We start from the raw sequence: 20484 nt of genomic DNA, 5'->3' as shown, positions 1-20484 counted from the left end.
CTTATTGAATAGCAGAGCAGGCTCAAGGGGCCGAATGGCCTATTTCTTATATTCAGGTTTGTCCTAAAGAGGTTTCTGACGTGTCGCTCAATGGCATCATAAGCTCTGTCGCCAACAGAACTTTGGCTAAAAGGATTTGTCAAGAGGAGCTTCTCAAGGGATTGAACCTTTCAAAACACAACACAACTTTATTTACCCCACTACAAAGGTAACCCAACGCGCTGCAGAAGTAAAAAGGACTACACACACACCTCCTAACGTCTTTAAAAATCAGACACAGCTTGACTTTAGCCAAAAGGTACTCATCATCTTGTGTCACCCAAAAACCATCAGCTTGTTGGAGGACCAAAACCATGCTAGGTGTCAATTATACCACCTGAGGTTAACAGGAGACTGGGTGAGGGAGGGTCCAGGACACCTTGCAGAAAGACAAATGCAGCACCCAGCACTCAGCACTCAATGCCTTGGCCCAACTTGTCTCACGTGAGGGCACAATGCCTACAGGATGGCGAATTCAGAGACTGAGCTCAAATCCCACCACGATCATCTGACTTTACAACAAAAACAAAAAAATTGGAAATAAAGACCTGGGTATCAATAAAATTGCTTATTAAGCCCTAAAATTATTGTAAAGATCCAACTGGTTCATTAATGCCCTTTCCAGGGAAAGTAAACTGCCATCCTTGCCTTGTCTAGGCCCATGTTTACCAAAAACAAAACAGATAACTAATTAGAAACAGGAAAAGGCCATTCAGTCCCTTGAGCCTACTCCACCATTCTAGATCATTGCTTATCGTCCCCTTAATGCAATTTTCCCATGCTGCCCTCAATCCACGTGGAAGGGGAAAATGATGTTACTGGACAATGGAGAAAGTAGATTGTGGGATTGATCAGCAGGCACAGGACGATGGGCCAAATGGCCTCCTTCTACACCACATCATTCTACGATTGAATGGCAAGAGAACTAGATTCAAGTACAATGCAAGTGGAACACAACAGCCTTCTGATGTAGTCTTGCAAGAAACTAACTACCAGAAAGACTCCACTATATCCTCAAGGATCTTGGGATCTCAGTGATGTCCCCAACCAGAGAAGGAGAAAGGGAAAGTATGGGAAATGAGATAACACAGTGTGGAGCTGGAGCAACACAGCAGGAAGAGGAACAGGAAAGCTGACGTTTCGGGTCGGAACCCTTCTCCAAAAATTTCAGAAGGTCCCGACCCAAAATGTCAGCTTTCCTGTTCCTCTGATGCTGCCTGGCCTGCTGTGTTCACAAGAACACAAGAACTAGGAGCAGGAGTAGGCCGTCTGGCCCTTTGAGCCTGCTCCGCCATTCAATAAGATCATGGCTGATCCTTTCATGGCTCATCCAGCTCCACACTGTTATCTCTGACTCCAGCATCTGCAGTTCTTACTATCTCTAAGTACGTTTTGTTGTAGCCATCAGCTATAATATAGACAAACAGTGCACCCTTACAGACTGTCCTTCACTCATCACACATACATACATATATACATACAAATGAGCTGCTGGACTTGAGAAACAAGTTTGTCGTTGGATCAAACTGGGAGCCGTCAACAGAGTCATAGAGATTACGGCACAAAACAGACCCTTCGGTCCAACTCGTCCATGCCGACCAGATATCCTAGATTAATCTAGTCCCATTTGCTAGCATTTGGCCCATATCCCTCTAAACCCTTCTTATTCATGTACCCATCCAGATGTCTTTTAAATGTTGTAATTGTACCAACCTCCACTACTTCCTCTGGCAGCTCATTCCATACACACATCACCTTCTGCGTGAAAAAAGTTGCCCCTCAGGTCCCTTTTAAATCTTTCCCCTCTTGCCTTAAACCTATGCCCTCTAGTTTGAGACTCCACCATCCTGGGTAAAAGACCTTGGGTATTCACCCTATCCATGCCCCTCATGACCTCTCTAAGGTCGCCCCTCTGCCTCTGACCCTCCAGGGAAAATAGCCCCAGCCTATTCAGCCTCTCCCTATAGCTCAAACCCTCCAACACTGGCAACATCTTTTTCTGAACCCTTTCAAGTTTAACAACATCTTTCCTATAGCAGGGAGACCAGAACTGTACTCAGTATTGCAAAAGTGGCTGTACCAATGTACTGTACAGCTGCAACATGACCTCTCAACACCTTTACTCAACGCACTGACCAATAAAGGCAAGCGTACCAAACGCCTTCTTCACTAACCCATCTACCTGTGACTCCAATATTGGACAGTCACTAATAAATCCAACAGTGAATCCAGTGGGAAGTTCTTTATCCAAAGAACAGACGCACTGCTCTCTGGCATAATTGATGCAATTGTCTAGGGTCTACACACAAAGCAGAGTGGCTCAAAGGATATGCCGATAGGTAGAGGGCGAACTAGGATGGGAGAAGCCTTGGTATGGAGTGGAAACAGCAAGATAGACTAGTCAGGCTGAATGGCCAAAAATTATTGGAATTACTTTGCAGTTATGCAATGTGGAATATCCCTGAGTGAGCGCCAGGAGCATCTTATGTTATTTAGAAGATCAAGTTAAGCCACAACCGAACAAGTCACTTGAAATAATTGAATACATTTCAGATCACATAAATACATAGAAAATAGGAGCAGCAGTAGGCCATTCAGCCCTTCAAGCCTGCTCCACCATTCAATATATTCATCCAACTCTGTATCCCATTCCTGCTCTCTCTCCATACCCTTTGATCTCTTTAGCCCTAAGAACTACCTCCTTCTTGGAAGCGATGTTTCTGTGGCAGTGAATTCCGCAGGATCCCCACTCTCTGGGTGAAAACATTTCCCCTCAGTCCGAATCCCACCGCAACAGACCTATAATCAGTACAAGCAGCAACAACAGAACGCTCGCACACAGAATGTCAGCACCAAGTTTCACAAACTCTAAAGGTTTTCCATGTGGCATTAAATTGTTCAAAAAAAATAATCCTACAGTGCTATTGTGAGGAAAGGAAGCAGAGCTCTCCCTTTAGTCCTGACCAATACAATGTCACATTTAGTAAAGGGCTTAGTCATTATCACATGGTTTGTGCGAGCTTACTGAATACAAACTGTTTAGCGATTACATCACAGCCAAATAAGCACTTTTGTAGGGCCTCTTGTGTTCAGTGTCAAGTTGGCATAGTCTTACCAGACCATAGGGCTGCTCTCTCTTTACAGAGAGAGCGAGACAGAAAGCGAGACAGAGACAGGTGGGGTGTTTAAACTGCGAGGGGAGAGGTTGAGAAGGAGAGTCCTACATGATAACCTCAGCTAGGGGCAGGAATTGAGCCCACGCTGTTGGCATTACAACCCAGACATCCAGCCAACTGTGTGGCAGCAGTGCCCCTACCTCTGAGCCAGGATGCCCAGGTTTAAGTCCCACCAATGCCAGAAGTGTGTAATTGCATCGCTGAGCAGGTCAATTACAAAATACATTGAAAACAGCAAGTCCATTGGTAAAGCAGTTTGGGATGACTCGAAGTCTTGAGAAGTGCAGTAGAAATGCAAGTTTTTTTTTCTTTAGAAGACAGGCCAGTGGGATAAGGGGCAAGAAGAAAGATGCTGCCAGACCTGCTGAGCTTTTCCAGCAACTTTGATTTTGTGCAGTGGGATAAGGATTGGGGTGGGGGATAGGAATGACAATTCCATAAACGTTTCAATGTTAAACAGGACGTTAAAAGGAGCAGCAGTAGGTTATACAACACCCTGAACCTGGTTCACTGCACAATACAATGAGCCACATTCCCCATTTCTGTTGACCCCTTTAACAGCCCAAAATGTCATTAATCTCAGCCTTCAATACACTTAGCAAAAGGAGAATGTTAAAAACCTCTGGCGTAGGGAATCTAAAAGATTTACACCCGTCGGAATGAAGAAATTTCTCATCATATCCCAAAACTATTGGCACTTTTTTCCAGATACTGTGCCCCATGTTCGGGATTGATTACAATTGCACGTACCTTGGCCAACCCCCTTGAGAATCTTGCATGTTTCACTGGGATCAATTCTCACTCTTCGGAATTCCAGACAGTACAGTCTCATGAAACTCAACATCTCATTGCAGGATAACCCTCACATTCTCACTACAGGTCGTACATAAGCATGGATAGAGGATCAGGCTAACTAATGGAGGTGGAGGGTTGGGGTTAAAGAGAAGCTATTTCAGGACGGCAACCTGTAACTATTGGAGTCCCACAGGGATCAGTGCTGGGGTCACAATTATTTACAATATATATCCATGGCTTGGATGAGTGAAGTGTATACACTATCTTCAGGTTCGCAAAAATAGGTGGGAAACAAAGTGCCATGATGACACCAGGAGTCTACAGAGGGATATAGACAGGTTAGGTGACTAGGCAAAACCTTGACAAGTAAAATATAATGTGGGAAAACATGAGGTTATGTACTTTTATAGGAAGAATAGGGGAGTTGAATATCCTTTAAATAGAGAAAGACTGCAGAAAGCTACAGAAGAGGGACTTGGAAATCCTCATGCACGATTCACAAAATGTTAGCATGCCACTTCAAAGTATAACAATAGGCAGGCCTTGCTAAAAGTACAAGACCACTTGTTAGATCACACCTAGAATATTGAGACCAAGTTCGGTCCCCTTATCCAAAAAATATTTGATGGGGAGGTGATGGCCTAGTGGTATTATCACTGGATGTTTAATCCAGAGACCCAACTAAAGTTCCAGGTTCAAATCCCATCATGGCAGATGATGGGCTTGAATTCAATAAAAATCTGGAATTAAGAGTCTAACGATGACCATGTATCCACTGTTGATTGTCAGGAAAAGCCCATCTGGTTCACTAATGTCCTTTAGGGAAGGAAACTGCCATCCTTACCCGGTCTGGCCTACATATGGCTCTAGACCCACAACAATGTGGTTGACTCTTAACTGCTCTCTGGACAATTAGGGTTGGGCAATAAATGCTGATTAGCCAGCGATGCCCTCACCCTGTTAATGAAGGAGGAAAAAAAAACTGGTATTGGAGGTAGTCCAGGGAAGATTCACTACATGTTATGATAAGAGGGTGGGTTTGTACTCATCGGAGTTTAGAAGAATAAGAGGTGTCCTTTTTAAAACATACAAGATTCTAAGGGGATTGGACAGGGTAGATGCAGAGGTTGTGGGAGAACCCAGGACCAGAGGGTGTAATCTCAGAGTAAGGGGTTACCCAGTTCAGACAGAGATAAGAAGGAATTTCATCTGAGGGTAGTGAATCTGTGGAATTCTCTACTGCTGTTGAGCCTGGATTGTTAAGTATATTCAAGGCTCAGATAGACTTTTAATGAATAAGAGAATTGACAGTTATGGGGAAAAGGCAGGAAAGTGGAGTTGAGGATTATCAGAACAGTCATATCTTATTCAATGGCATAGCAGAGCTGATGGGCTGAATGGCTTAATCTAGTGAACCTTTGCTGCACAGCCTCCAATGTAAATGTCTTCTACTTTAGATAAGGAGAGCAAAACTGTACCCAGTCCCTTGAGTAGTCTCACCAAAACCCAATGCAACCACTGCAAGACTTCTTACTGTACTACAAGGCCAAGATGGAGTTATCTAACTAAGCTGACTCAGGGCAACAGAAATGGAAAGCTCTTCTTTCAACTAAACTATCAAAGATTAGAAATACATAAATTAAACAGCAATACACTACCTGAAAGGACATTGGACAGAGACTAATTTGCAACTTTCAAAAGGTAATTAGATAAACATTTTAAAAGAGGAAGTGGATACTATTTCAAAACAGCTTTCCCGATGGTCCAGCATAGGTAAAAGGCCAAATGGCCTCCTCCTGTACTGTTTTTTTCTTCAGGTGCTCATTGAGGCATTTGTGGGGGATTGGCCTATACTTATTAAAACTACAACATTCCATTTGCTCTACAATCAGGGAATGTTAGATTCGCTGAAATCTCTAAGTGAAAATGGGGGGGGAATAAAAATCAAGAATTTGCACACAAAAGGCACCTGCAAAGAACCTAGAGAAGGGAAAGATACGAACGGGACTTTTTCCACGTAGAGGGTGATGCATGTATGGAACGAGCTGCCAGAGGAAGTGGTGGAGGCTGGTACAATTACAACATTTAAAAGGCATCTGGATGGGTATGTGAATAGTAAGGGTTTAGAGGGATATGGGCCAAATGCTGGCAAATGGGACTAGATTAATTTAGGATATCTGGTCGGCATGGACAAGTTGGACGGAAGGGTCTGTTTCCATGCTGTACATTTCCGTGACTCTATAAAAAGTGACAAACAATGATACGTGCCTTCTAGTCAAGGTGGGTTGAGAACCTTCATCCACTGGATTAACTGGGGTGGCGGGGTTGGGGGGGAACAGTGATAATACGTGGACCCACTCATATCTCCAGAGTGAGCAACACAAGACACTAACTGCTGACCCAGAGCTCTTTCACTCTTTTTTTTAAAAAAATCGAAACATATGTTCCGCATCTCAAAGAATTAAAGACTGCCTGGTCCCAAGAGGAGCAACATAAAAACTCTGCATAGATTACAGGTGAAAATAGATCCAAGTGGTAGCGATTACAGTTAAGTATGTCCAGTGGAAAAGCTGCCAACGAAACACTGAAAGGGAGATGTGTCAGGCAAGAACAAGGAGGAGCAAGCCATTCAGCCCATCGGGCCTGCTCCCCCGCCCTTTAATACGATCAGCTCGGCCTCAACTCCATTTTCCTGCCCGCTCTCCATAACCCTTCAACCCATTACTAATTAAAATCTATTGGCTCCTTAAAATGTATTCATTGTCCCAGCATCCACCACACTATGGGATAGTGAATTCCAAACATAGGAACATAAGAACTAGTAGCAGGTGTAGGCCATTCGGCCCCTCAAGCCTGCCCCGCCATTTAATAAGATCATGGCTGATCTTTTTGAGACTCAGCTCCACTTACCCGCCCACTCACCATAACCCTCAATTCCTTTACTGTTCAAAAATTTATCTAGCCTTGCCTTAAAAACATTCGGTGAGGTAGCTTCAACCGCTTCACTGGGCAGGGAATTCCACAGATTCACAACCCCTTGGGTGAAGAAGTTCCTCCTGACCTCAGTCCTACATCTGCTTCCCTTTATTTTGAGGCTATGCCCTCTAGTCCTAGTTTCACCTGCAAGTGGAAACAACCTCCCTGCCTCCACCTTATCTATTCCCTTCATGATCTTATATGTTTCTATAAGATCTCCCCTCATTCTTCCGAATTCCAATGAGTATAATCCCAGCCTACTCAGTCTCTCCTCATAATCCAACCCTCTCAACTCAGGAATCAACCGTGTGAATCTCCTCTGTACCCCCTCTAACGACCCTTTGAGAGAAGTAGTTCTTCCTCATCTGTTGTAAATCTGCTACCCCTTACCCTAAAATTGTGACGTCTCATTCCAGATTGCTCAACATGAGGAAACATCCTCTCTACGTCTACTTTGTCACTCTCCTTTAGCATCTTATAGACCTAAATTAAGTCTCCTCTCATTCTTCTAACATTTAGTAAGTATAGGCCTAAACTGCTCAATCTCTTCTCACAAGATAAGCCATTCACCTCTGGAACTAACCTGAATGAACATTTTCCAAACTGCCTCCTATGCAATTATATCCTTCCTCAAGTAAGGGAACCAAAACTGTTATGCAATACCCCAGGTGTGGTCTCACAAATGCCTTGCAGAGTTGCAGCAACACCTCTCTTTTTGCACTCTATTCCTTTACCAATAAACGCCACAAATCCTGTATTCAAATTCACCAAGGACCAGGCAGGTCACTGTGTGCTCTGTTTGGAGGGGGTTCTTGAATCTTTGGCTGATGTTTCATCCCCGGCTCATTTTTGGGGCAGTTTTTTCTCTCACTGATGGTTCTGCCATTGCCTTCGGGCTGTCGGGGGGCTTGGTGAAGGGGCAGCCCCAAGTCTACCTCAGCTGGAAATGTAATTGAACCCTGTTGACATTATTCAAAACCAAATGCCATTCAACCCATTGTAAAAACCTGGCATAAAGAGTAAATTACCACAGATGCTGGAATCTGTATTGAAAACAAAAATAAAATTGCTAGAAATCACAGCGGGTCAGGCAACATCCGTGGAGACAGAACAAGCCAACGTTTCAAGTCCGCATGACTCCGCTCTACTCTGATAAAGACTCAAAACGTTGGCTTGTTCTGTCTCCATGGATGTTGCCTGACCCGTTGCGATTTCCAACAATTTTTTTGTTTTCAGTGTAAATACCTGGCCCTCATTACACAGTAAATAAAAGTTTCCAATAACTGAAGGTTCAATGACCAGAAAGTACGGACTTTAAAAAAAAGAACCAGGAAAATACAAACGAGGAAATGCAATTTTATGTAAATGGATGTTTAGGACCTGCTTGAGCTTACAAATTCAACCTCAGCATTCAAATAGGCATTGGATAAATATTTTTAAAAAAGGAGGAAAAACATTGTAGAGAAACTGCACTGAAGATTCTAATGAAAGGGGCATCACACTCCCCAGTAGCTTGCCCCTAAACCTAAAAGCTCAAATAATGCTTGCAGTATCGATGCCTCTCACTGTCTGTGGAGTGACTACAATAAACGACTGGTCTGTCTGGACTGGGGTTCGAAACTGTCATCTTCCAACTTAGGTGCAAGTGCTTCATAGAGTCAGACAGCACAGTAGCAGACCCTTCGGTCCAATCAGTCCACGCTGACCATGTTCCCAAACTAAGCTAGTCCCACCTGCCTGCACTTGGCCCATATCCCTCCAAACCTTTCCTATTCATAAATTTATCAAAAAATGTCTTTCAAACATTGTAACTGCACCCACATCCACCACTTCTTCAGGAAGTTTAGGGCGGCACGGTGGCTCAGTGGTTAGCACTGCTGCCTCACAGCGCCAGGGACCTGGGTTCGATTCCACCCTCGGACGACTGCCTGTGGGGAGTTTGCACGTTCTCCCCATGTCTGCGTGGGTTTCCTCCGGGTGCTCCGGTTTCCTCCCACAGACCAAAGGTGTGCAGGTTAGTGTGGATCGGCCATGCTAAATTGCCCCATAGCATCCAGGGATGTGTAGATCAGGTGGGTCTGGGTGGGATGCTCTGAGAGGCAGTGTGGACTTGTTGGGCCGAAGAGCCCGTTTCCACACTGTAGGGATTCTATGATCTATAATCTAAATTCATTCCACACACAAACCACTGTGTAAAAAAAATTGCCCCTCATGTCTTTTCTAAAAACCTTTCTCCTCTCACCCTAAAAATATGCCACCAGCTTTGAAATTCCCCCTTCCTAATGAAAAGGCACTTGCCGTTCACCTTATCTATACCCCTCATTTTATAAACCTCTATAATGTCACCTTTCAACCACCTATGTTCCAGTGAAAAAGTCCCAGCCTATCCAGCCTCTCCTTATAACTCAAACCCTCCATTCCCGGCTACGTCCTGGTAAATCTCTTCTGAACCCTCTCCAGTTCAATAATATCCTTCCTATAACAGGGTCACCAGAACTGCACACAGTACTCAGAAGAGACCTCACCAATGTCCTGTAAAATGTCAACATGACGTCCCAACTGCTATAGTCAAAACATCTGAGCAATGAAGGCAAGCGTGCTAGACACCTTCTTAACCTCTAATGAGTCAAAGCTTATTCACACCAGAACTCCACATGCCTTTAATTAACCACAACCCTAACATAAGCATACGAAATAAGAGGAGGAAGCCATGCAGCAGCTCAATCTGTTCTATCATTGAATGCCATTATCGCCAATCCAAATACAGACTTTACTTCATTTTCCTGCCTAAGACCCCTGTATCCCTTGGCTCGTTCATGAATCAAAAATTTGTCGAGCTCAATAAATTCAAATGATTTTGTCTCCACTGCTGTCAAGGGTAGAAAATTAATGACCCTTCAAAAAGGAACTCCTCCTCAAAGCCATTTGTAATGGGAGACTCCTCACTTTGAAATTGTGTCCCGAGCTCTGGATCCCTCAACTAGGAGGGACACCAACGGTCTGTCAATCCCCACTCAAAATCTTATACTTCACAGAGTAAACTTCTCGTTCTTAGAAGTACTCAATTATTTAGGCCCAGAGATAGCAAGAACTGCAGATGCTGGAGCCAGAGATAACAGTGTGGAGCTGGATGGAACACAGCAGGCCAGGCAGCAGAGGAGCAGGAAAGTTGATGTTTTGGGTCAGGACCCTTCTTCAGTTGACCCGAAACGTCAGCTTTCCTGCTCCTCTGATGCTGCTTGACCTGCTGTGTTCCATCCAGCTCCACTGTGTTATCTAATGCATTTAGGCCCAACTGCTCCTAAAATCTCTCACGCAAGAGTTGACATAGAGAGATTCTGGATATATGAATCAATCCCAAAGTCTTCAGCCCAGTGTTCCAAATAATGGTTTTCACACCACAATTCATAAACACACAGCAAAGCGCAACACCCATAAATGTCCAGGTTTTCGGAAATAAATATTAGAAAAAGGCCCGCATTTGAGATTACTATTGCCCCTTTCACACACGTGGTTCATGACACTGGGAAGAAATAACACCCATTCACAAACAGGGCATAGTGAGAGAGACAGAGAAATTGGACAGTTATCTTGCAAACATCTTCAATATTAGAGTTTCCCTTAAGATTGATCCTAAATAACAGACATACTGCCATGGCACGGCACAGTGGCTCAGTGGGTAGCACTGCTGCCTCACAGTGCCAGGGACTCGGGGTTTGATTCCATCCTTGGACGACTGTCTGTGTGGAGTTTGCACATTCTCCCTGTGTCTGTGTGGGTTTCCTCCGGGTGCTCTGGTTTCCTCCCACAGTCCAAAGACGTGCAGGTTAGGGTGGGTTAGTGATGGGAACTGCAGAGTTATAGGTAGTGCTATGAGTCTGGGTGGGACCCTTATTTGCAGGCTTGGTGTGAACTCGATGGGCCAAATGGCCTGCTTCCACACTCTGGAGTTTCTACAATTCTGTATCCTCACTACAGCACAACTTATCAACTTTGATTCTCAGCACTCTGGAGCATAGACAGTTCCTAAACCTTGGGCTCTTAAGGAACTAGTACCAGAGAGCATACAATTATATAGTGACCTGCAAAAGAAGCAACAGTGGAGCGAGGAAAAGTGTTCTCACTCGGCAATTAATTAGGGTCTGGATTACACTGCCTGGAAACATGGGGGAGGCAGGTTCAGTTGAGGCATTCAAGAAGGCATCAGATGACTACTTGGATTCAAAATAATGTGCCAATGTATTGGGGAGAAAAGCTGGAAATTGGCACTGGCTAACGATGCACATATAACGAGCCAGTAGAGGCCGGATGAGCTGAGTAGCCTCTTTCCACCTCAATAAATGTCCAAAAGCTGGACAGCAAAAACCCCCATCCCGATCCTACTCAGTACAGGGGGGTCTCCCTCCCTTGAGGAAATGAGGGGGGATCTCACAGCGAGAGAGAGAGAGAGAGAGAGAGAGAGAGAGAGGCGGTAGAGAGAGAAAGAGAATTCCCACATTCAGTAAACAGAAGCTTAACAGTCAGGAATCTCAGTCATTAATATCCCCAAGGGCAGTAGTGGATTTCTAAACAAACAGATACACAGACAGACACCTGACTCCATCATCACTATCCAACACTTCAATTTGGCGAAAAGAGGTGAGTGAGAGTGCAAGGGGGCAGAGATGAGAGGGCGAGTGACTGAGAAACTTTGGCCACCAGCGTTTCAAGTCTCCACACTGGCTGTAACTACTGTATTTGTTTCCATCATACGCCTGAAATTTAAGCTCATCACAGGCCGACAGTGAGAGAGAGATAAACAGCTCAGTCGGAAGTCATCACAACCTCCCAACTGGGAGAATTCTGCTGATCTTACATACTCCCACCCACCTCCTCAACGAGGAAACAAAAAGGGAATCATTCTCAAAATACAGGAAATAGCCCAATTCTGCCATCATTGTGCACACCTTTACAGGCTGATACACTCAGTGGGTCTGAAGTATGGACAGCTGCAAATATAGGAGGATAACACTGAGTTACAGGCCCAATTAGGTATCGAGGGAAATGAGCATTGAACTCGTTTTCTGGTGGAGCAGGGCCACAAAAAGGGCTATAAAACCGGTTTGAACAAGCAACATTTGCCGAGGCATTGTAACTATCAGCTACAGTTGTACCTTCAGTCACGGAGAACAAAAAGGTCAGCAAGATCCCAAGTTAAAAATGCATTTAAAACAAAAAAAAAGGAAATCAGAGGGCAAAGTGTCAGGTCAATCCAAGGTGACATCTCCAGCCACTGGGATATCCCCCATCGCAGCCCCTCCCCCACCCCGATTAATTCTCAGGATGTAGGCATCAGTGGCATGGCTGGCATTATTCACCCGTTCCTGACTGCCCGGAGAAACATTCATCTTGAACCAAAGGCTTGATCCAATTTGAGCGACTGATGGGCTCCCAACTGCCCAATAGTTGAGCTAGAGATCAATCAGGAAGTTGTGGGACTGAGTCAGATAGAGGGCTCAGAACCAGCAGGTTTCCCTTCTCGTAATAAAAACAGCATTACTGAACGGCCAGGTTTGTTCATCATGATTAAAAAGAATTATTTCCATACTTTATGAACTCAATTCAAGTTCTAAAACCCAGCACACGCAATGTTCTCATTTCCTGTCAATCGCTGGATTATTGTTTACTAGTGTCCAAGGCAACGGCCCTCAAGGTAGGCCATCGGCACGCTTCAGATTAGCGTCGCTCTGTTCCTGTTAGCAAACAGTAGGGGGTGAAATAACGCCAGACAGTGAGCCACAAGTCCAGACTCAACGTCTGGCCTAAGTTGACCTTAGTCTTCCCAAGCCAAGACATCAGGACTCTCAATCCCACATTGGCCGCTTCTGGAACCTATCACACACACACACTGGCTGTCCAGCCAAGAACAAGGTCAAGCATGGCTCTGCGAACAGCAGTCTGACCTCCGACTCAGAGTTCAAGTCCCCAATCCCAGACTGGACCGCAAAATGCAGGTCGATACACCCAGTGCCAGTATGGAGGCAGTACTGCATAAAGACAGGGATTTAAGCCCTGACTGCATCTGCCTAGTGAAGAAGCACAACATCTCCCACAACCACCATCTTGAAAGAACCCTACATCATTAAAAGTGAGAGATATAACAAGGTGTGGAGCTAGATGAACACAGCAGGCCAGGCAGCATCAGAGGAGCAGGAAAGCTGACGTTTCGGGTCTAGACCCTTCTTCAGAAAAAAATTATCCTGTTAGTTGCCTGTGGAAGCGTCCTGTGCCCACAATCTGGCTGCTGGGTTTCCTACATTACAAGCAAATAGTGCGCTCACCATTGGCAGTGAACCATTCTGGAATCTCCCAGGGTGGGAAGGGGTGCTACGGAAATGCAAATTCTGGTCTCCCTGCTATAGGGAGGATGTTGTGAAACTTGATAGGGTTAGAAAAGGTTTACAAGGATGTTTCCAGGGTTGGAGGGTTTGAGCTGTAGGGAGAGGCCTGGGCTATTTTTCCCCTGGAGCATCGGAGACTGAGGGGTGACCTTATAGAGGTTTATAAAATCATGAGGGGCATGGATAAGGTAAATAGACAAGGTCTTTTCCCCAGGGTAGGGGAGTCCAAAACTAGAGAGCATAGGTTTAAGGCGAGAGGGGAAAAATTTAAAATGCACCGGAGAAGGAACTTTTTCACTCAGAGGGTGGTGCGTGTATGGAATGAGCTGCCAGAGGAAGTGGTGGAGGCTGGTACAATTACAACATTTAAAAGGCATCTGGAGGGTGTGTGAATAGGAAGAGTTTAGAGGGATATGGGCCAAATGCAGGCAAATGGGACTAGATTAGTTCAGGGTATCAGGTCAGCATGGACGAGTTGGAGCGAAGGGTCTGTTTCCATGCTGGTCATCTCTATCACTCTATGACAGCCTGTACGAAAGCAGTGAGACTCAAGGGCAGTAGCAGAGATAGATAGATAGTTTTACAACTGAACAAAGCCATATTATACCCCACCACACAGTCCTCACACAATAAGTGAAGCACAGACAGGCGTAGATAGTCATAATTAACCTATTCGGATGTGTTATGGCATGTGTCTTGGACAGGTGGGATTTGAAAACTAGACCTTCCAGCTCAGAGGCAGGGCGATACCACTGTGACAAAGGATCCTGGAACTGAGGTACAGTAAACATGGAATAAAGAACGAAAGAAGATCCGCCATGGACCAGACAAAGAACAGCTGAAACATTTTGGTAAAAGCAAAATACTGCAGCTGCTGGAAATCTGCAATAAACAGAGAAAGTGCTGCAGAAACTCAACAGGTCTGGCAGTTTCTGTGGAGAGAGAGAAAATAGACTTCACGTTGAGTCTGGTATGACTCTTCTACACAACCGAGTCAGGAGACATGAAGAAAAGCCATACCAGACTGGAAAAGTTAAATGTTTCTTTCTCCACAGATGCTGCCAGACCTGCTGAGCTTTTCAAGCAATTTCTGTTTTTGTTTTTAATCCTTCGCTGTTCAGGTTTGAGAGAGAGAGAGAGGACTGAACAAGCAACTCATTTGGGGAGACTGAAAAATGAGTGCAGTAGTCAGGTCAGCCACGACGACATGTTGAATAGAAATTCCTGGGTAAATTATCAGGGTTTCCCACAAAAAAAATGACCCTCGTCACACTTCAACTACCTCACACTTGCAAACAGGATCACTAGGAGGGCACAGGAAATGCTACAATGACACTCTGGAAATCTCCCTCAACAAATACAACATCCTCACTGAAATGGGGATAATGGCTTACCCCTGGAACACGCAAACTGGAGAAGAAACATCCGCAAAGGTACTTTATGCGTCTAGTGGAGCACGGTGAGGGCGAATGCAAACAACAGAAGAACCTGCAATATCCAGAGAGTCTCACCCACCTCCTCACACACCATTTGCCCCCACATGGGGCAGAGTCTGCTCCCCCAGGATTAGATGGTTCAACGACCCCAGAAACCATATCCCCCCTGGAGGGAAGAAAGTCATCGCCAACCCAGAGGCACCGCCAATGAAGAAACAACTCGCAAACGACCAACTCAACATCGCTGACACCAGTAACCTGCCTCTCGCAACTAACAAAGATATTTTGTTTAATCATAAATGGATAATGAATACTGCAAAGGAGCGATTATTAGATGAAAGCCAACAATGAGCCACAGGAGGCAGTATTAGGACAGGCAAACAAAAGACATAGGTTCTAAGGAGAGTGTGAGCGGGACGGAAGGATTAATGGAAGTAATTCCAGAGCTTAGGACCAAGGCAACAAAAGGCAAGTGGTCAGCTCATTAAAATTTGGGAACAAAGAGATGCAAAATCAATAGGGCACAGAGACCATAGAGTCTCTACAGTGTGGAAATAGGCCATTTGGCCCAATGAGTCTGCACCAACCCTCCCAACAGCATCCCATCCTATTACTGTAGCCCTGCATTTCCCGTGACCAATCCACCCTAAACTACACATCTTTGGACTGTGGGAAGAAACTGGAGCACCCAGAGGAAACCCCACGCAGACACAGGAAGAATGTGCAAACTCCACACAGACAGTTCCCCAAGGCTGGAATTGAACCTGGGTCCCTGGTGCTGTGAAGCAGCAGTGCTAACCACTGAGCCACCATGCTGCCCAAGATCTCAAGAGGGTTGTCAAACTGGAAGAGATCACGAAGAAACAGAGGCTCAAGCCCATGAATGGATTTCACAAGTTGAAAGTTTAAGAATGCGTTCAATCCAGAAGCCAATGTCAGTCTGTGAACCAGGGGCTGAGAAATGAAGCAGATTTGATACAAATTAACCCTTTTCTTTAATCATTCATGGGATGAGGGCATCTCTGACTAGGCAGAAGGAAGGGGGGGGGGGAGGAGAGGGGAAAGGGAGGGGGGGAGAGAGGGAAAAGGGAGGGGGGGGAGGTGGAAAAAGGGAAGGGGGAGGGGGGAGTGGGAGGGAACAGCACCAAATCCTACTATCACCATTTTCAGATAATCACTTCAAACATATGCTCCCGTAACTGGTCTTCTTATTATCCCCAGACTTTCATGGCCAGAGCTGGAGAGATTAAAAGTGCTCAGTCTGTTAATATCAGTCTGGAAATGAGACAGCCTGCACTTGCACTGCTGGGTGGATTCTGCAGCACGACCATTTGCCAAGCAACTTGTTACACCAGACAGAGACAGAGACAATCAGTTATCGTCTGCTCTGTCTCCTGAGCTAGGTGCAGGGGAGCCTTGTTTACTCACTGGCAGCGAATCCCCACCCAAGCCTAACCTCCAAACCCAGTCCCTGGAATTCTACCAACCATAAACGGGATCCAGGCCCAGATCCTGAATAGGTCAAGGGTCGCAGCCAACCTGACCCGACTGTGTGTACACACATTATCATTTAAAATATATACTTTTTTTTTTAAGAAAAAAGCAACGCAGAAAAACAGGAAATGTGCAGCGGTTGTGAAAATGAGGCAAGGACCTGGTCGGGTGGAGACCATTACCTTCGAACGATTCTACAGTTTGCAAAAGCTTTGCTGCAACTTGACTCAGGGTAATCACATCTTCAGAAAGATGAAAACAAGGGGGAGGGGGAGAACTTCACGTCCCTGGGACCCCCCAACCAACCCAGAAAAAAAAACGTCAAAAACTTGCCCCGTTCTCGCTTTTAACTGCTGCTCAACATCCTGTGTTGCTAGAGGTCACACAGATCACTTCGGCTGCCCTGTTGTTTCAATCTCACCCTCACTTCCATGGATCACAGAGCGGACAGCTTGTGTATTGGTTCGAAGATGCTGAAGTCGAACTGGAATTGATTCGGCGGCCCCTCAGGCAACAACAACAGCTTGCATTTACTTAGCGCCTTCAGCTGAGCAAAAGAAAAGCCTGACAAGGGGTGACTATCACGCAAAATTTGATCCCCCAGCCTCATAAAGATGAGGACAAGCTCTGAAGAAGAGTCACTGAGCTCCAGACCTTAACTGGTGACCTTCTCTCTCCACAGATGCTGCCAGACCCACTGAGTTTCTCCAGCATTCTCTAGTTTTGCTTCAGATTTCCTGTGCTTCAGGTAACCATAAACTCAGTCAGGCTACAGGTAGGCTTTGAAGGAGAGAGAGCACGCAAGATTGAGCAGGAGAGCTCTCCAGAGCACACATCAGTGCTTACCAAACCTCTACCCATCGTGAAACCTATTTTTGAGAACTGTTGCCACCTGGAAAGACTGGGGGCCTGTGAGAGTGGAATCAGTAACTCAGATAGACCTCCATGGCACATATTACCGCTCAATGAGCTCACAACACCACAATTTTAGCTCATGACCCCATTTGTCAGTCCCCAAGCCCTACTATTTTGGGAAGCCCTGGCTTAAAATAAAACCACCATTACAGAAACATAGAAAATAGGAGGCAGGAGTAGGTGATTCAGCCCCTCAAACCCGCTACACCATTCAATACGATCATGGCTGATCATCGAGCTCAATACCATAATCCCACCCTCCTCCTTGATCCCTTTAGCCACAAGAGCTATACCCACTCCTTCTTGAAAACACAAGATTTTGACTTCAACTGCTTTCTGTGGCACAGGCTCTCACCACTGTCTGGGCGAAGACATTTCTCCTCAACGCAGTCCGAAAACATTTGCCTCTTATCCCCTGTTTCTGAACTCTCTGGTCATTGTGAATATCCCTCCTGCCTTTACCCTGTCTAGTCCTGTTGGAATTTTACAGGTTTCTGAGAGATTCACACCCCTACCTCATTCTTCTAAACTCCTGTGAATATAATCCTAACTGACTCACTCTCTCCTTATACATCAATCTTACCATCCCAGGAATCAACTTGGTAAATCTTCACTGCACTCCCTCTATAACAAGAACATCCTTCCTCATATAAGGAGACCAAAACTGCATGAAAACAAAAACAGGGATCCACAAGAGACCAGAATTGGAAGGATGCAGTAGAACTATAAAGTGGGAAGAGGTCACAGAGACATCTTTACATCTCTGGCCTGTGCCTGGTCAACTTTGGGCCACTAAGTGCCAAATAGAATGTGATGGAATACCACCCAGCCAAATCTGCACAGAATTATCAAGCATCAGTCACTGCGACAATTTCAGTAAAATTACCAAAGGTACCTTTTCTAAAGAAAGCACAACAGTTTGCACAAGACATCCAGAAATTGGAAAACAGCTTGCCAAACACAATGAGGAGAAAAGGGGGAACAATTTAAACCATTAACCTCACTCAGCCATCCTCCTGCTCCTTCACAAACCAATCTGACCACAGGTAAAATAATAAAAAAGTCACTCACAACCCCTGAATCAGAGAACAAATCCTAAATTTAAAAAAACATCAAAACTCACCTCGAAATGAGGGGCAGAAAAGTCAGATATACAAAAACAAAAACTGGGTTTTTCACTGTTTTAAAAACCCTCCCTGCTCACAACAGCTACCAGAGGCGAACCCTTCAGAGAAAATTTAAATCCCCTGCCCAGGTAGTCGAAATCATCGACTTGATCAATATACGTTGAATTATCTAGACCTTGTTTTGCTTTAAGGTTAATTTAGGTATTACACTACTGTCCAGGAGTATTCAAACACGGGCGGGTCTGTTTCCTCCGGCGTAAAGAGTGAACTTATGTGAAACTTTTCTGAAAAGTTTCTCCAAACTTTTTGTGCTGTTGTTTGTCTGTCTGTTTCTCTGCGTTTGCCGTGGCGCCCAGTTACCTGAATGAACTGAATAGTGAGAGCACTTTTGCCGACCCCGCCACCTCCAACTACCACCAGTTTGTATTTCTCCTGAGGGCTGCTATCTTTGCTGCTCATCGCGCCGGCTCCGACAGCGAACTGGAAATGAGGAACCAAGCAGGCAAACCCACTGCTTACACTGGGGTAGGGCTTAGCCTCAGCCTCGAATTCCGGCGTCCCCCTGACTAATCGATGTTAATCTATGTATATCGTAGCCTATGAATATTAACTCCACCGCCTTGGGTTTTAACCCCAGTCACTTCCCTTATTTGGTGAGCTTCTCGGTAGCAAAGCTATAATGTTCCTCCTGGGTCCTAAAGCACCAAATTGAATCTGAGCCAAAGAAACAAAACAGAAATGCTCTGATGAAGTCTCATCCAGACTCGAAACGTCAGCCTGCTCTCTCTCCTCGGTCGCTGCCTGACCCAAAGAACAATACCAGAAATCACACGACACTAGGCTATAGTCCAACAAGTTTGTTTGAAAAATTACAAACTTTCAGAGCGCTGCTCCTTCATCAAGTTCACCTGGTGTCCTGTGACTTCTGACTCCAGTCTAACACCGGCACCACCACATGGAAAGAACAAACAGCACAGGAACAGGCCCTTCGGCCCTCCAAACCTGTGCTGACTCATTTTGCCCTTCCATATTAAAACTGCCTTCACTTACAGGATCCGTATCCCTCTATTCCCTTCCTATTCATGTATTCATCCAGGTGCTTCTTGACCCACTGTGATTTCCAGCGTTTTCTGTTTTCGGTACAGATTCCAGGATCTGCAGGCATTTGCTCCTACAGAAATTGCTGGAAAAGCTCAGCAGCTCTGGCAGCATCTGTGGAGAGAAAAAGTGGAGTTAACATTTCAGGTTCAGTGACCCTTTCTCAGAACTGATGGTAGCGAGGAAATGAGAAATCGAAAGAACTGTGGATGCTGTAAATCAGGAACAAAAACAGAAGTTGCTGGAAAAGCTCAGCAGGTCTGGCAGCATCTGTGGAAAAAGAAATCAGAGTTAACATTTCGGGTCCAGTGACCCTTCCTCTGAAAGGTTAGTTCTGAGGAAGGGTCACTTGACCCGAAACAGGAACTCTGATTTCTCTCCACAGATACATCCAGACCTGCTGAACTTTTCCAGTAATTTCTGTTTCTGTAGCTAGGAAAATGTCAGTTTATATGCAGAATATAGGGTGCATGGTGGGGGTAAGGACTTAATGATAGATGGGGATAGAGCCCAAAGAGAGAGAAGAGCTGTTGGACAGACAAAGGAGTGGATAATGATCTGGCTAGGAGGGTGAATTAATGGGGACTGTTAGAGGCTAACAATGGGTTGTGTGTAAGGGCAGACTATGCAATAACAAGGCCTGGAGTGTGGGAGTTGGAGTAAGGACATGGTACAGCTCATGCCCTAAAGTTGCTGAACTCAATATTGAGTCCAGAAGGCTGTCGAGTTCCCAGGCAAGTTTGCTAGAGAGCGACAAAGAGTTTACAGAAAGAGAGGGAGATTGACAGACTAAGTGAGGGGGCAAGTGGATTATATTGTGGCAAAATAGAAATGTTTTCATTTTGGAAGGGTCAACATTAGTGTTTAAATTGAGAAAAGCTGCAGAAAGTGCGCACAAAGGGACATGGGACTGACATAAAACAAATGCTATAAATCTGAAACTAAAACGAGAGCAGGTCAGGCAGAATCTGCGAAGAGAGAAACAGAGTTAACGTTTCCCGTTCAGTGACCCTTCTTGAGATGTTAACTCTGTCTCTGTCTCCACTGA

At 45.2% G+C, this 20484-nt stretch overlaps 1 protein-coding gene across 2 annotated transcripts in view; it reads right to left on the bottom strand.

The window, feature by feature from the left end:
• Nucleotides 1–18928, bottom strand: part of LOC109920125 (ras-related protein R-Ras2-like) — a 39582-nt gene extending 20654 nt beyond the window's left edge. The window contains exon 1 of one of the 2 annotated variants that reach the window (XM_020520150.2): nucleotides 18699–18928. In XM_020520150.2, coding sequence (XP_020375739.2) covers nucleotides 18699–18797 — 99 coding nt within the window. In that variant the 5' untranslated portion in view covers nucleotides 18798–18928. The remainder of the gene's footprint in view (nucleotides 1–18698) is intronic. The other variant, XM_048617514.1, reaches the window with a different exon arrangement.
• Nucleotides 18929–20484: the final 1556 nt, after the last annotated feature.

This window comes from Rhincodon typus, chromosome 37 (assembly GCF_021869965.1).
Source record: "Rhincodon typus isolate 14 chromosome 37, sRhiTyp1.1, whole genome shotgun sequence".
NCBI classification, from domain to species: domain Eukaryota; kingdom Metazoa; phylum Chordata; class Chondrichthyes; order Orectolobiformes; family Rhincodontidae; genus Rhincodon; species Rhincodon typus.
Note: the sequence above shows the minus strand (reverse complement) of the source record. Positions and strands in the feature narration are given on the sequence as shown.